The following is a 13,472-nucleotide window of genomic DNA, read 5'->3' on the forward strand; positions in this document are numbered from 1 at the left end:
CCGCAGATAAGGCGCAAAATGAACGCAGCGCGTCTTCTGTGCATGTGTTTGTGGGTGCGAGTGTGTGGCGTTTCTATGGGTGTGTGTGTGGGTGGTGTGTGTGGCAGTTCTACAGGTGTGGGTGTGTGCGTGGGTGGTGTGTGTGGCATCCACATGCACGCGTGAGGGACGCGCTGTTCATCGCTTGTTATTTCGGGAGCGTTGTGTAAAAGATGCGGCATATGCGGATGCCAGCCAGTCAGCTGCGAATTTTGAACTCTCTATTAATTTAAAGCTTTATTGAGCTTCCCAGCAAAAAATGTTATGTTATTGTGCACCAAACTTTAATAATTTGATTGAATTTGTAAACAAAATGTATTATTTTGGTCTATATTACTTAAAACTTTTACATAAATTAGCTAAATATTTTTATGATTTCTTTAAATTAAAGATGATTAAAGATGAATCTATATCATATCATTTTAGTTTTTATTATCGACAAATATAATTTTAAGTAACATCTTAGTCAATTTTATACTTATTTGTCATAACTACTACATTAAAAAACAATAACTAAAACATTTTTGAGAGAAATTACCGAATAGAAATGGTGAAACTATCTGAAATCAAGAGCCATAAAACATTTTGATAAATTCTTGTTGATCAACAAACATGGTTTTAGCATCTTAATTAATTAATTTTAAGCTAGCTAAACTATAAAAAAACATTAGTTACTTTTTATTTGAACATTCTGAAAATCAGTATCAACTAATTTTATAAAATTGGGGACATGAAGTGCATTTAAAATTCGCCTCGTTAACATAACTCTGGCCCTGGAGTTCCCCACTGCACTGGAAACACACCCTTTGTACTGGTGCATACACAGCGGCACACGATTTCCATAAATGCACAACAACGGCGAATTGCGTGGCAGAAGATCTTGGACAAGAAAAGTAACCTGCGGCAAAGAGAGATTTTCCACAGAAGGTTTCCCAGTAGAACAACTGATGGGGCAACTACATATGCATGAATCTTCCGTTACCGAGGGAGTTCCACGTCTAGATTGGAAAGTTTCGATTGGCCATAGATTTTATTATCGATTGTGGAAGTCCCTAAAATAACCAAAAACTAGTGCAAATGAAGCACCTCGTTAAAGGCTATCCTCAAGGCCTCCGTCAGCCCTATTCCGTAAAACATTTTGTTAATTAACTTAAGGTTCAAGGGGCTTAGATCCAATTTCAAAGAGAATGATCGTGGACTGTTATGATGGTGATGTCGTGGCCCCAGATACTGCTGGAAATATAGTTGAGCCCGATCCCAGTGGTGTCGATCAGAGAAGAACCTGCTATCCTGGAGATCTGCGGCCACCTCATAGCCATCGTTGGGGAACCCAAACCAGTTTCCGGGCATCGGCAGATGGGAGTCCCGTCTCAAATGTCGGCTCATGCTGAAATCCGAGTCAAAGAGGTAACCAAACCCGGATGCAGGCCCTCTGAGGGGGCTCCTTAACCGGCTGTAGAAGGCCAGGCTCCGTTGCAGGCTCATCTTTCGAAGGATGTTCCGGCGGGGTGTCGGTGCTGGAGGCCGTTGATCCGCTGCTGTCAACATCCGCTGGCTGGGCGGCGGATGTGGGCGGTTGCGGTGGTGTCGATGCACGTGATGACCATCGCCAATCAGCGCAGTTTCAGCAACGCGGGAAGGCCTCTGCCTGCTCCAAGTCCTCGGAGCTATATTGCCGATTCTTTCGCTGCTGGTCGCGGACATGTCTGTTGGTTAAGGCCCGATTGGCGGGCCTTGCAATGCTTTTAAAAACAAATAATTTCGGATTGGGCCGATGCGACTGCCCACCAAAGGCCAACTGTGTTCTGCCGACGGACTGACAACTTAAAAATGTTTAAATTATCTACACCATCCTAAAAAAATAGAGAATTCAAATGCTCCAAATAGGAGATTGCGGCTTACCAGTAAAGTTAAATACAATGTGCATTGCTTCAACGGACCGATTTTTGTGTTCTAAAGGCTACAGAATTAAAAAAAATATAAATATAAAAATAAAGGTAAAAAAAGAATTTTTTGATTCTTCTGAAACATGTAAATTTAACATCATTATTTTTCTACAATCTTGTATAGTAAGTTAAAGATATAAGAGGTTTAATATTTTTAAAAACAAGTTGAAGACATGTTTTAAAATACTTTCTCTCTTAAACCACCCTTAGCCAGACTTTAAACATCTAAAAATGAAACTAATTTGGTTTTAACTTCTGTGACTGCAAGGACGCTGACTTTGATTACAACACTTCTGCGGTGATTGAGCCTGAATTCCCCGGGTACTGCAATTACCGGCTGCGGCATATGTGTGTTCTAAAATTACTTGTTCATATTGAAATACTAGCTCTGATTAAGCGTTTTGACAGCTTTTCCAGCAGGCGGCTCTAATTCTGCTACTGCTCGTCTGCTACTCGAATTGCAGGATGAGCAATCCATTTGCTTGCCACCCGTATGGCAGAAGGCCCTTCACAAGGTCCCTCCCATATCTGAGAATTCCCTGAACTGCGTCATCGAGTGAGGCACTGCACTCACACACTTGAAACGGCTGCCTTCATAATTCAGCGTGGAAAGTGGAAAAGTCTACTGGCAAAATGAATGATGAAAATCAGCTCCCCAGATATTCCACTGGCACTCTATTGCTTGCATACAATAAACAATTTGCTTGCTGATTTCCAGCATGAATTGGGATGTCAGCAGTCTGCACTCGAGCCGAGCAACCATTAATAATTGACTTGGCCCAGCCACATGGGGCGTATGGGTAACATTGCTGGCAAAATCACTTTGATTGGCCACGGCCACGCCCCTTTTGGCACCATTTATTTCAAGGCACTTGACACTAATTAAAATCCCCTAGTCGGCTAATTTAAATGCTTCGAGGCCAGGGCTACTTTTATTTTGCAGCTGCAGTGCCTCAATTACCTGAGCATGTTGGCATAAATTAACTGCTCCCCTTATCCCCATGGCAATCCAACTCATGTAAGTGTATACATATATACCTGGACCATTGTCGTTAGGATACTACAGCTCTCTTTACTCATTCCCATTTTCTTATTTGTCGTCCAGCGAGAAAGTAAATGGTAGCTCAAAAGAAAACTAGGAATGAACTATGTATATTATTGGGTATTAAGGTTAAGCATACGCAGGATCCATGTGTTTCACTTCAGCTTGTAATTTGTAAAGAGGAGTTATATTTGAAGTGTGAGCAATCTATATTTTGAAATTTTTGACACAGTTTTTATTTGCAGTTTAACCTTTGATTATACTACCATAAGACTAGCGCCAATAAAATTGTACTAACTAGATAAAACCGTATTTAAATAATTGTTTTCATCTTTCTGTTTTATTTCTTTCGAATGTGTTATTAATTTAAGCTCTAGTCCAAATTTGTTTCGTATTTTTGAACATCATGGAAACACAGCTAGAAAGGACAGCATCGCTGAAGGCCGTTTCGTTTTTCCATCGGTCCACAGCAAGGTCCGCAGGGTCCACAAGGTCCGCAGCGCGGTCCACACGGTCCGCAACACGGTCCACAAGGTCCACAGCAGGGTCCGCAAGGGCCACAAGGTCCACAGCAGGGTCCACAAGGTCCGCAACAAGGTCCACCCGGCGCACAACCCATGATTTATATGCGAATCTACAACAAAGGAAATGTTATTACTCAAGTAACCTAATTTTATACAAAGTTATTTACAAAGTGCTGAATTTGGAAACTTTGGACTAGAGTAAAAATTTAGACGTGTTTGGGCTGATAGGCAAATGAAAACTGGTATCCCTAACCGGAAAACGGGCCTGGGTGAGTAGAATATAGGTGCACAGCCATCTAGATGTTCGAATAATACCGGATAACATTAAATCAACAATTTACTCCAGAAATCAGATTTTCCGGTTAAGTTGGTCTCCCTAATAAAGAATAGGGCATCTAAAATCTTTCGTGTAATACAATTTTCAAGTTTTAAACCAATTTCGAAATAATCATCTGCCACATCCCTTCGCCAAACCTAACATGGTAAAATTTCGGGACATTCAGATCAGATCCTGTCTGCGTTCTAATTTGTTTGTTTTTCTGAACTTATTAAAAGTGAAAATATCGCAAAGCATCGTTCATAACACAAATAGCAAACAAATCAAACCAACATATTTCTTAAGGCTAGACCATTTCATTTTCTTTGATTTGCACGGCGCAGCTCACCTCTGTTGCACGCTTAACGTGTGGCGGCAGAGAATGAGCAGAGAATAGAAAGCTGCCGATCGCTGATCTTGACCGACTCTGGGCCACGATCGACATCCTAACCACTTTAAAAAATCCACATTATCACTACAACCTTTGAGACCATGTCACTATTTATTCACCCAAAAGAAATATACCCAGTCGATTTTTTTTCATATTTTTTACTGTTGCGTTGCCGTCATATATTATTTGTGGCTATGAGTGTTTGGTGTTAGATTAACCTTAGTGTGTGCAAAATGGAATTAGCATTGGTCTCTTGAATCGATTCGGCTGCAGGTACAAGGCACTTAGCACCAACAACCTCCACAGCAGCTTCCAAATGGCCCGCAACACGGTCCACAGGGTCCGCAGCAGGGTCCACACGGCCTACAACATGGTCCACAAGGCCCACAGCAGGGTCCGCAGGGCGCACAGCTATATCCGCAGGGTCCGCAGCACGATCCACAAGGTCCACAGCACATGGTTAATTTGTAGAAGTCTAAGAAAAACCAACAAAACTAAAAAACAAAGATTTTTTTTCAACTTTATAAGTTTTACCACGTTTTTCTAGCCGAACAAAAAATGATTTGAGACAAGACAACAAATTTAGTGTGCTACAGAACAGTCGAAATGAGAATGAAGTAAACCTGGAACTTATAAGCTTACATGGGCTTGACAGCTAAAATACGATTTTCAAAGCCTGCTATACATTTAAAATATATAATCCGTTATATAAATATCTTTATAAATATATATATAAATATTGATGCTATACATTTAAAATATATAATCCGTTGTATAAATAACCTAAATGTTCTTGTAAATTAATTTTTTCTTGTTAAAGATTATACCAAAAATACCAAATTAATGAACAACATAAATGTTTAAATAATGTATGTAAAATGATTTTTTTAAGAAAAAATTAAGGAATAAAACAAGGTTTTATTAGTTTATGTTGTAATTTAATGTATTCCTCTCCTCAAGTACGATCAGTTGACCTAAAAACGGTGGCGTCTACACGAATTTCTGTTTTGTTTTTCAATACCTATCCAACTCTATATTTTATAATATTAATTGTTCAAATCGGCCCATTCATTTAAAAGTTATGACTCTATATTGAAATCGCCATTAGGCTGCACTTTGCAATCTCGGAATAGTTCCGTTGCTGATTGCATATCTCCATCTCCCTGGCACTCCCGTCGTTGCCCACAATTCCAGTCTTTTTAGACGAATTGCTTCATGGAAGTCATGCGTATATCTTATTAACAGACCATACCACGAAAATCGAGTAAAACAAATTCACCTTTCCTTTTGCCCACAGTAGTATATACTACCAGCAATAGCAATAAGACTTTTGGGAAGGTTTCATCGCAATAGCTTTAATACTGAGACTAACTCGCGTAAGAAACGGACTGACGGACGGGAGGACAGGCGGGCGGACAGGCGGGCGGACAGGCGGGCGGACAGGCGGACGACAGTAGGACAGACGGACGGACATGGCTAGATGATGCTGATCCATATATATACTTTATAATGTCTAGACCCACATTGTCATTAGTTCATTGCATAGCCTGGAAGTTCATGTCCATTCTTACCTTTAAAACGATCTCACTGTAAGGTACTCTACAACCCTACAATTTGTAACCTTCAGCAGTACCTACGCTATTTATTAACCCATTTCATATTTTTTACTGTTGCCTTGTCCTTATTTATTAAATGTGGCTTTGAGTGTTAGGTGTTACGTTAACCTTGTTGTGTGCGAAATACAAGTAGCATGATCCCTTGAATCGATTCGGCTGCAGTTGCTAGGCACTTAGCACCAACAACCTCCACAGCAGCTTCCAAATGGCCCGCAACACGGTCCACAGGGTCCGCAGCAGGGTCCACACGGCCTACAACATGGTCCACAAGGCCCACAGCAGGGTCCGCAGGGTGAACACCTATATCCGCAGGGTCCGCAGCACGGTCCACAAGGTCCACAGCACATGGTTAATTCGTACAAGTCTAGGAAAAACCAACAAAACTAAAAAAAAATCAATTTTTTATAAGAATATAAGTTTTACCACGTTTTTCTAGCCGAACAAAAAATGATTTGAGACACAACAACAAATTTAGTGAGCTACAGAACAGTCGAAATGAGAATGAAATAAACCTGGAACCTATATGCTTACATGGGTTTGACAGCTAAAAACAATTTTTAAAGCCTGCTATACTTTACTTTACTACTTTAAAATGTTTAATCTGTTAAGTATATAAATGTCCTAAGGCTTATTTTTTTCTTCCTAAATAAAAAGCACAAAAATATTAAACAAATACTTATTTAAAGAAAACAAGATTTTTCAAATATATACAAATTTATTTTAAAGAAATAGAAAAAAATGAAAAAAGGGCTTTATTATTTTGTATTGTAATGCAATGGATTCCTCTCGTCAATTTCGATCAATTGACCTAAAAACTGAAGCGCCCACAGTTTTGATGCTAGTATACAAATTTTAACAGAAATGTATTGGCTTCATCGACACCCATACGCTGTTCCCCCCCAGATTTCGTGTACTAAAGACGTGTGTTCGATAATCACCTCAAGTAATATAGCTTAGGCCTCTTTACCGCTCGTGTGTACATCTCTGCACACGAAGTCTATTTTTAGCCACTGCAACGCGGTGGCCGCTACTGTCGCGAAATCCAACAGCGATAAGCGAGACTTAAAGCGTGTTGTTTTTACCCCTCGCTCTGCGCGTTGCGTAAGCGGGAGGTTGTTTACAATTTATCTTGCAGACTTTTGATCGTGACCTGTGAATATCAATTGCTTTATACGTCATAAGTATAAAGATAATTGATATAATGGAAGAGTCATCTGCTCACTCGCAGCCTAGCAATAGGAGCGATAAATTTGAGAAGATGAGAAATATAGCTGGTGCAGACCCTGAAGAAATAAGATCCCAAATCCGCGCCCGCCATCCAGGCTTATCTGTCCACCTTACAGGTATGCCCGGTCAAACAACGATCACCAGCTCCATGGTGACAATTAGCAGTAACTCCACTACTAGTGTTACCTGCACCATTTCCAACGCTCAAACACTCTTGAGCGGTTCTTCTACATACACAGTGGCTGCAACTGCGGCCAGCAGCATTTGCTCGACCACGACTCCACTGACAAATGTATTAACTTCACTGGCGAACAAAACAAGTAAATCGAAATGCCTGTTCCAAGCTCCTGACCGAAACGTCAGCCGAAAACGTAAAGGCGTGGCTCAGCCCTCTTTACCTGTACTCACTCCGCCCCCAATCCGCAAAACTAAGTTGCAGGCCACAATGCCGCTCAACAAGCCGGCTGATTCTTCTTCTGCAAAGGCATTGGGTAACAATCGATTCGCGATTCTGGCCGCTGAAGCAGAACAAATGGAACAGGATCTGGAGGATGCTGACTCTATCAATAGCGATACAGGTGTCCTTGGTGGAGATGTACCGAACGTAAGCGATCCGGTCTTATTAGAAAAAGCTCTTGATCTTAGCATTGGCTCCTCAAACTACAACATTCGCACTTCCAAATTTGGTGTTTCCAGAATATATACATCATACTCAGACGCCTTTCGGGTAGCAGTAAAAACACTGACAACGCTTAACTGCCAATTTTGGCACCATTAGCTAAAAGAAGACAAAGCCTACAGAGTAGTGCTTAAAGGACTCCATACAAACGTTCCGAAATCACAGATAGTGCAGGGATTTACTGACAACGGCTTTGAAGTCCTTAACATATACTGCCCCAAAAAGTCTGATTGGAAGAACATTCAGGTTAACGAGGATGATAACGAAGAAACAATAAATTATAAAACTAGGCAAAATTTATTTTATGTCAACCTTAAGCAGGGTGTAAACGTAGCAGAGTCCCTAAAAATTACACAACTTGGCAGATATAGAGTCACTGTCGAGCGTGCTTCCCGTAGAAAGGAACTACTCCAATGTCAAAGATGCCAAATTTTTGGGCACTCTAAAAACTACTGTGTCTTGGACCCGGTTTGTGGTAAATGTAGTGGCCCTCATGTTACTGGTTCTATGCTCTGTGTAAGCGATACATGCTTGTGCGTAAACTGTGGCGGTAACCACGTCTCGTCAGATAAATGCTGCCCAGTCAGGATAGAAAAAAATAAAAAACAAAAGCCGAGGCCTAGACTTCCAATAACGAATGATCCACGACGCGCCTCGCGTGGATTCATACCAGCTGAAGCATTAAGAACGAATATATCGTATGCTGATATAGCTCGACCCAAGCATATGCAAGCAAGGAATAGCTCAACCCTGCAGAGTGACGCAAGCTCTCCTTCCGACCCTAGACTGAGCCATAAGTTCACAGCGATAGATAATGCCATCCGCGACATCAATTCCAAACTGGACACCCTATTTAAGCTGATGCAGGAAAATGCAGAGTCCAACAAGGCTTTCAGAGAGCTGGTCCAGGTTCTCATTGCGCGATTGCCGAAATGACTCAACCAGTTTTAAACATCGGATTGTGGAACGCTCGTGGACTAGTCAGAGTATCTGAAGAGCTTCGATTATTCCTCAGCGCTCATAACATAGACATAATGCTTGCAACAGAAACTCACATCCGCGGTGGTCAGCGCATCTACTTGCCAGGCTATCTTATCCACCATGCTCATCATCCCAGTGGCAACAGCAGAGGTGGCTCTGCAGTCATAATAAAGGATTCCCTTAGCCACAATCCCCTGCCCCCGCCTCTAGCAACGACAGACAGATAGCGAGCGTCCAGTTAGAGACTTCAGAAGGGAATGTCACATTAGCGGCGATTTACCTACCTCCAGCAGAAAGATGGATTCAATCAGAATTTGAATCCCTACTGACTGGACTTGGAAGCAAATTTATTGCTGGTGGTGATTATAATGCCAAACATGCATGGTGGGGAAACTCACGAGCCTGCAGCAGGGGTAAGCAGTTGCAAGAAGTCGTTGCAAATGGGCATTACCAAGTACTTGCCACGGGTGAACCCACTTTCTACTCATATAACCCCCTGATAACACCGACAGCGCTTGATTTTTTCATAATCAATGGTTACGCTATAGACAGGCTACAAGTAAAAACCCTCCATGAACTCTCCTCGGACCACACTCCTATCCTGGCCACACGGCACGCCACACCTGTGAAAAAACCACAGCGCCCGCGACTACTTGCCAGAGGTGCTAATATAAACGCCTTCAAAGCCTATCTAGAACAGCTGAGTGATGTTAACATACAAATCCAGGAACCTACTGACATTGACAGTGCCATCAACCTTTTTATGCGCATGATAAGCGAGGCTGCTGAGATAGCTGCACCCAGGAATCGCGAAAATACAGAGACCTCTAGACATCTCCTGCTACCACCCAGAATTGGGGCACTTCTCAGCCTAAAGCGAAGAGTAAGAAGAGAATACGCAAGAACGGGAGACGCCCGAATCCATCAGATACATAATCGGTTGGCTAACTGTCTGAGCAAAGCGCTCGCTCGAAGAAAACAAGAGTCTATAGACAGCTTTATGGAAAATCTGGACACAGACGCTAGTTCTAACTACTCGCTGTGGCGTATCACAAGACGATACAAGGCTCAGCCCACCCCAAAATCAGCAATTAGAAACCCCTCAGGTGGCTGGTGCCGCACGAGCCTAGAGAAAGCTGAAGCGTTCGCTAACAACCTCGAACAACGGTTCAAGCCTTACGACTATTCGCCTGAAAGCATACGTCGACAAGTTGATGAGTTCCTGGAATCTCCCTTTCAAATGAGCCTGCCTGCTAACCCTGTCACACTGACAGAGGTAAAAGACCTTGTAGGTAAACTTTCACCGAAGAAAACTCCCGGGGAAGACCTTCTGGACAACAGGACGATTCGACTTTTACCGGATCAAGCCTTGCAATTCCTGGTGTCGTTATTCAACAGCGTAATAACTCTTGGATACTTCCCGAAAGTTTGGAAATCGGCGAATATAATCATGATCCCAAAACCAGGTAAATCGCCGACTGACGTGGACTCATACAGGCCTATTAGTCTTCTACCATCCTTGGGAAAAATCATGGAAAGGCTGATCCTGAACAGGCTACTCACTTACGAGAATGTCACCAGTGCGATTCCGGAATTCCAGTTTGGCTTTCGTCTTCAACACGGAACTCCTGAGCAATTACACAGAGTTGTTAACTTTGTTTTAGAAGCCTTGGAGAAGAAGGAGTATGCAGTTGCTGCCTTCCTTGACATCCAGCAGGCTTTTGACAGAGTGTGGCACCCTGGGCTCCTGTACAAAGCCAAAAGTATTTTTACGCCACAGCTATTCCAGCTCGTGAAAAGCTTCCTGGAAGAACGCACTTTCCACGTCTCTGCCGATGGGTACAAGTCGTCCACCAAACCGATCTCTGCCGGAGTTCCCCAAGGTAGCGTCCTCGGCCCTACTCTTTACTCAATTTATGCTTCAGATATGCCTACACAAACTCCAATCACTGAAGTTGAGGAACTAGACGTGCTAATTGCGACCTACGCCGACGACACTGCTGTCCTGACAAAAAGCAAAAGTATCTTGGCTGCCACATTTGCATTGCAAGAGTATCTGGACGCATTTCACCAATGGGCCATGAACTGGAACATTCGAGTAAACGCGGACAAATGTGCCAATGTAACATTCACCAACCGCCGAAGTAGCTGCCCTGGAGTCAGCCTCAACGAAAGTCCAATCAGAGCCCTTCCTGCATACAAGTACCTCGGTGTCACTTTGGACAAAAAACTCACTTTTGGCAGGCACATTACGTGTATCCAACACTCCTTCAGGACCAAAGTTGCTCGGATGGCTTGGCTTCTCGCACCACGCAACAAGCTCGCACTTGGCTGTAAGGTTCAAATTTATAAGTCCATACAAGCGCCCAGTCTTTTCTATGGACTCCAGGTTTACGGCATCGCTGCAAAAACCAACCTCAACAAAATCCGGGTTTTGCAAGCGAAAACACTTCGAACCATCTCTGGAGCTCCGTGGTTTATGCGAACCAGAGACATCGAACGGGATCTCAATGTGCCCAAACTTGGAGACAAGCTGCAGGAACTTTCTCAAAAATATATGGAAAGGCTAAACGAGCACCCCAACAGCCTAGCCAGAAAACTTGGTACCGCTGCTATAAACAGCGCCGAACCAAGCAACCGAGTCAAAAGAAGACATAAAAGACACCACCCTCAAGACCTACCGGACCGGATTTTGACCTAGCAACATCACCACCCTCAATATTAATATCAAATAACTAAAAATAACGAAATTATTTCGTGCCTTAAGGAACCTTAGACTAAGTATTGTATCTATTTTTGAAAAAACTGATTAGATTAAGCTGCCAGTCGGGTAGCAGTGTGCTAATCCTAAGAATAAAATTTCCACATTAATAAAAGTAAAAAAAAAAAAAAAAGACACCCATAGGTTGTCTCAAAAATGCTAAAATCTGTCTGACGCTCACATTTATAAAGATAAAGTTGGAAACGGAATGTTGTTTTGTTTTTCAATAACTATTTGTGTTTACTAATATCGGTTGTTCAAGTCGGACCAATCATTAAAAACCTTTTCAATCTCTGAAAAAGTGACTTTGCTGTTCGCATATCTCCATCCGAGCTTACGCTCGATTAAGCTAAGTTAGGGGTATCTGATAATCGAGGCACTGGACTAGTGTTCTTTCTTGATTTTCATCCTTTCTTTGGCAGCCGTCCGAAATTGTGAAATGGAAAAAATATACCGACCTCCAGAGTAGAAGAGAAAAGGAACCAAAACAAAAAAAGGAAAGTTCTTTCCTTCTACCTGAGGGGGAGGTATTTGTCCACGAAATCAAATGGATCAACGCATGGCTTAATTCCCAAGACCCATAAAATATTCCTAACAAAATGCACTCCATTTTTTATTGACTTGGTTCACGCCTAGAGAGGAGTTTGCTCTGCGTACAGTCTTAAGTTACTCATTGTGGTTTAATAGGACTTGGTATTTCACAGGGTTGTGGATGTTCAACACCCGCAGAAGGGCCCACAGGGACCGCAGCAAGGTCCACAAGGCCCACAGCAAGGTCCACAGGGTCCACAGCAAGGACCGCATGGTCCGCAACAAGGTCCACAGGGCCCACAGCAAGATCCACAGGGTCCACAGCAAGAACCGCAAGGGCCGCAAGGTCCACAGGGTCCGCAGGGACCGCCGCAAGGGCTACAGGGTCCACAGAATCCGAGGGGTCCACAACACATGATGGGTCCGTAAAGATCTAAGGAAAGTCTTGAGAAAAGTTATTTTGTTCAGATTTTACATTACTTACTTTAAACCGAACAAAGAAATAACTTAAGACAACCAACAAATTTTGGATGTTAACAGGCCGAAAGGTTTAACAAGAATGATGGGATCCTTAATCTCAGACTTGTACTTGATTTTGACAACTGAAAAGAATTTTCCACAGCTAACTAGATTTAAAAACATTATTTGGGAGATCACGGTAAATTCTGAGTAAGCACGTTAGCCATGAAATTTCAAATGACTGCTGTCAAAAGTACTTTCGACTTGATTTGTCTGATATTCCTCAGTTCTCCATTACATCTTCGATAGTGAGCACCTAAATTTTCGGTGGTTTCAAGTTTCTTTTGGATTCCGGTTGTAAAAGTACTAAAAAACGAAATCATGTACATGTACGTCAACCCAAATTACGTCTTAGTAGGGGTATGTATATCGGTCATAAGTCTTGTGAATTTTTGAGTATATTAATAATCATCTTTTTTAGGGCCCCTGCTGTGGTGGATGTGGCCCTTGTTGCGGTGGATGTGGTCCGTGTTGCGGTGGGTGTGGCCCCTGCTGTGGTCCTTGCGGAGGATGTGGACCTTGCTGCGGCGGCACCAGCAGTTTTTGCGGTTGCGGTCCTTGCTGCTGAGCCAGATGACCGGGAAGACCATGGGATTACTTGAGGCTACCATGTAAATCTCGAAAATTAAACTGTGGGAGACAGCAATACAGTCTTATTTTCTTATTTGGGAACTCTGGGGGAAATGCTAGTAACTTTAGTTAAAGTCGCCGAAAATTCTCTATTGTATGCTGAAAGGAAGTGCAAATAGTGTTGGCGGGGTTCTTAGGTTGCTGAACAATTTTGAATCCTAAAGCGACGTTCTGTATTCTCTATTGCTCTCAGTTCAACAGCTTTGGGCTGGGTTCTGGTGTATCTTGTACTGATTTAGCTAAGATTTTGGAATGAACTTTTCAGGAGCT

General features: G+C 42.5%; 2 protein-coding genes, 1 long non-coding RNA gene and 1 other non-coding gene across 4 annotated transcripts; 1 reads left to right on the forward strand and 3 right to left on the reverse strand.

Moving 5' to 3' along the window:
* Positions 1-1,036: 1,036 nt before the first annotated feature.
* Positions 1,037-1,858, reverse strand: LOC108011286 (uncharacterized). Its single transcript, XM_017076393.4, has one exon. It carries the CDS (start codon positions 1,741-1,743, stop codon positions 1,108-1,110), a length of 636 nt encoding a protein of 211 aa, XP_016931882.4. The 5' UTR covers positions 1,744-1,858; the 3' UTR covers positions 1,037-1,107.
* A 1,487-nt stretch (positions 1,859-3,345) lies between these two features.
* Positions 3,346-3,878, reverse strand: LOC108011279 (male-specific sperm protein Mst84Dd). The gene is made up of 2 exons (XM_017076387.4): positions 3,719-3,878; positions 3,346-3,661 (listed from the first exon to the last, which is right to left on the reverse strand). Exon 2 carries the CDS (start codon positions 3,644-3,646, stop codon positions 3,446-3,448), a length of 201 nt encoding a protein of 66 aa, XP_016931876.1. The 5' UTR covers positions 3,647-3,661; positions 3,719-3,878; the 3' UTR covers positions 3,346-3,445.
* A 2,033-nt stretch (positions 3,879-5,911) lies between these two features.
* Positions 5,912-6,667, reverse strand: LOC108011280 (uncharacterized). The gene is made up of 2 exons (XR_001767529.4): positions 6,298-6,667; positions 5,912-6,238 (listed from the first exon to the last, which is right to left on the reverse strand). It is a non-coding gene; the product is annotated as an uncharacterized lncRNA (long non-coding RNA).
* Positions 6,668-12,779: 6,112 nt separating this feature from the next.
* LOC108011290 (Male-specific RNA 84Da) lies at positions 12,780-13,218 on the forward strand. Its single transcript, XR_010654289.2, has 2 exons — positions 12,780-12,932; positions 12,994-13,218. It is a non-coding gene; the product is annotated as a Male-specific RNA 84Da (transcript).
* The last annotated feature ends 254 nt before the right edge of the window (positions 13,219-13,472 follow it).

The sequence above is a fragment of the Drosophila suzukii genome, chromosome 3 (assembly GCF_043229965.1).
Source record: "Drosophila suzukii chromosome 3, CBGP_Dsuzu_IsoJpt1.0, whole genome shotgun sequence".
In the NCBI taxonomy this organism is placed as follows: Eukaryota; Metazoa; Arthropoda; class Insecta; order Diptera; family Drosophilidae; genus Drosophila; species Drosophila suzukii.

What these genes read in the sequence shown, in the direction of transcription:
- LOC108011286 (XM_017076393.4), bottom strand. Translation starts at nt 1,743, where the DNA reads ATGTCCGCGACCAGCAGCGAAAGAATCGGCAATATAGCTCCGAGGACT.
- LOC108011279 (XM_017076387.4), bottom strand. Translation starts at nt 3,646, where the DNA reads ATGGGTTGTGCGCCGGGTGGACCTTGTTGCGGACCTTGTGGACCCTGC.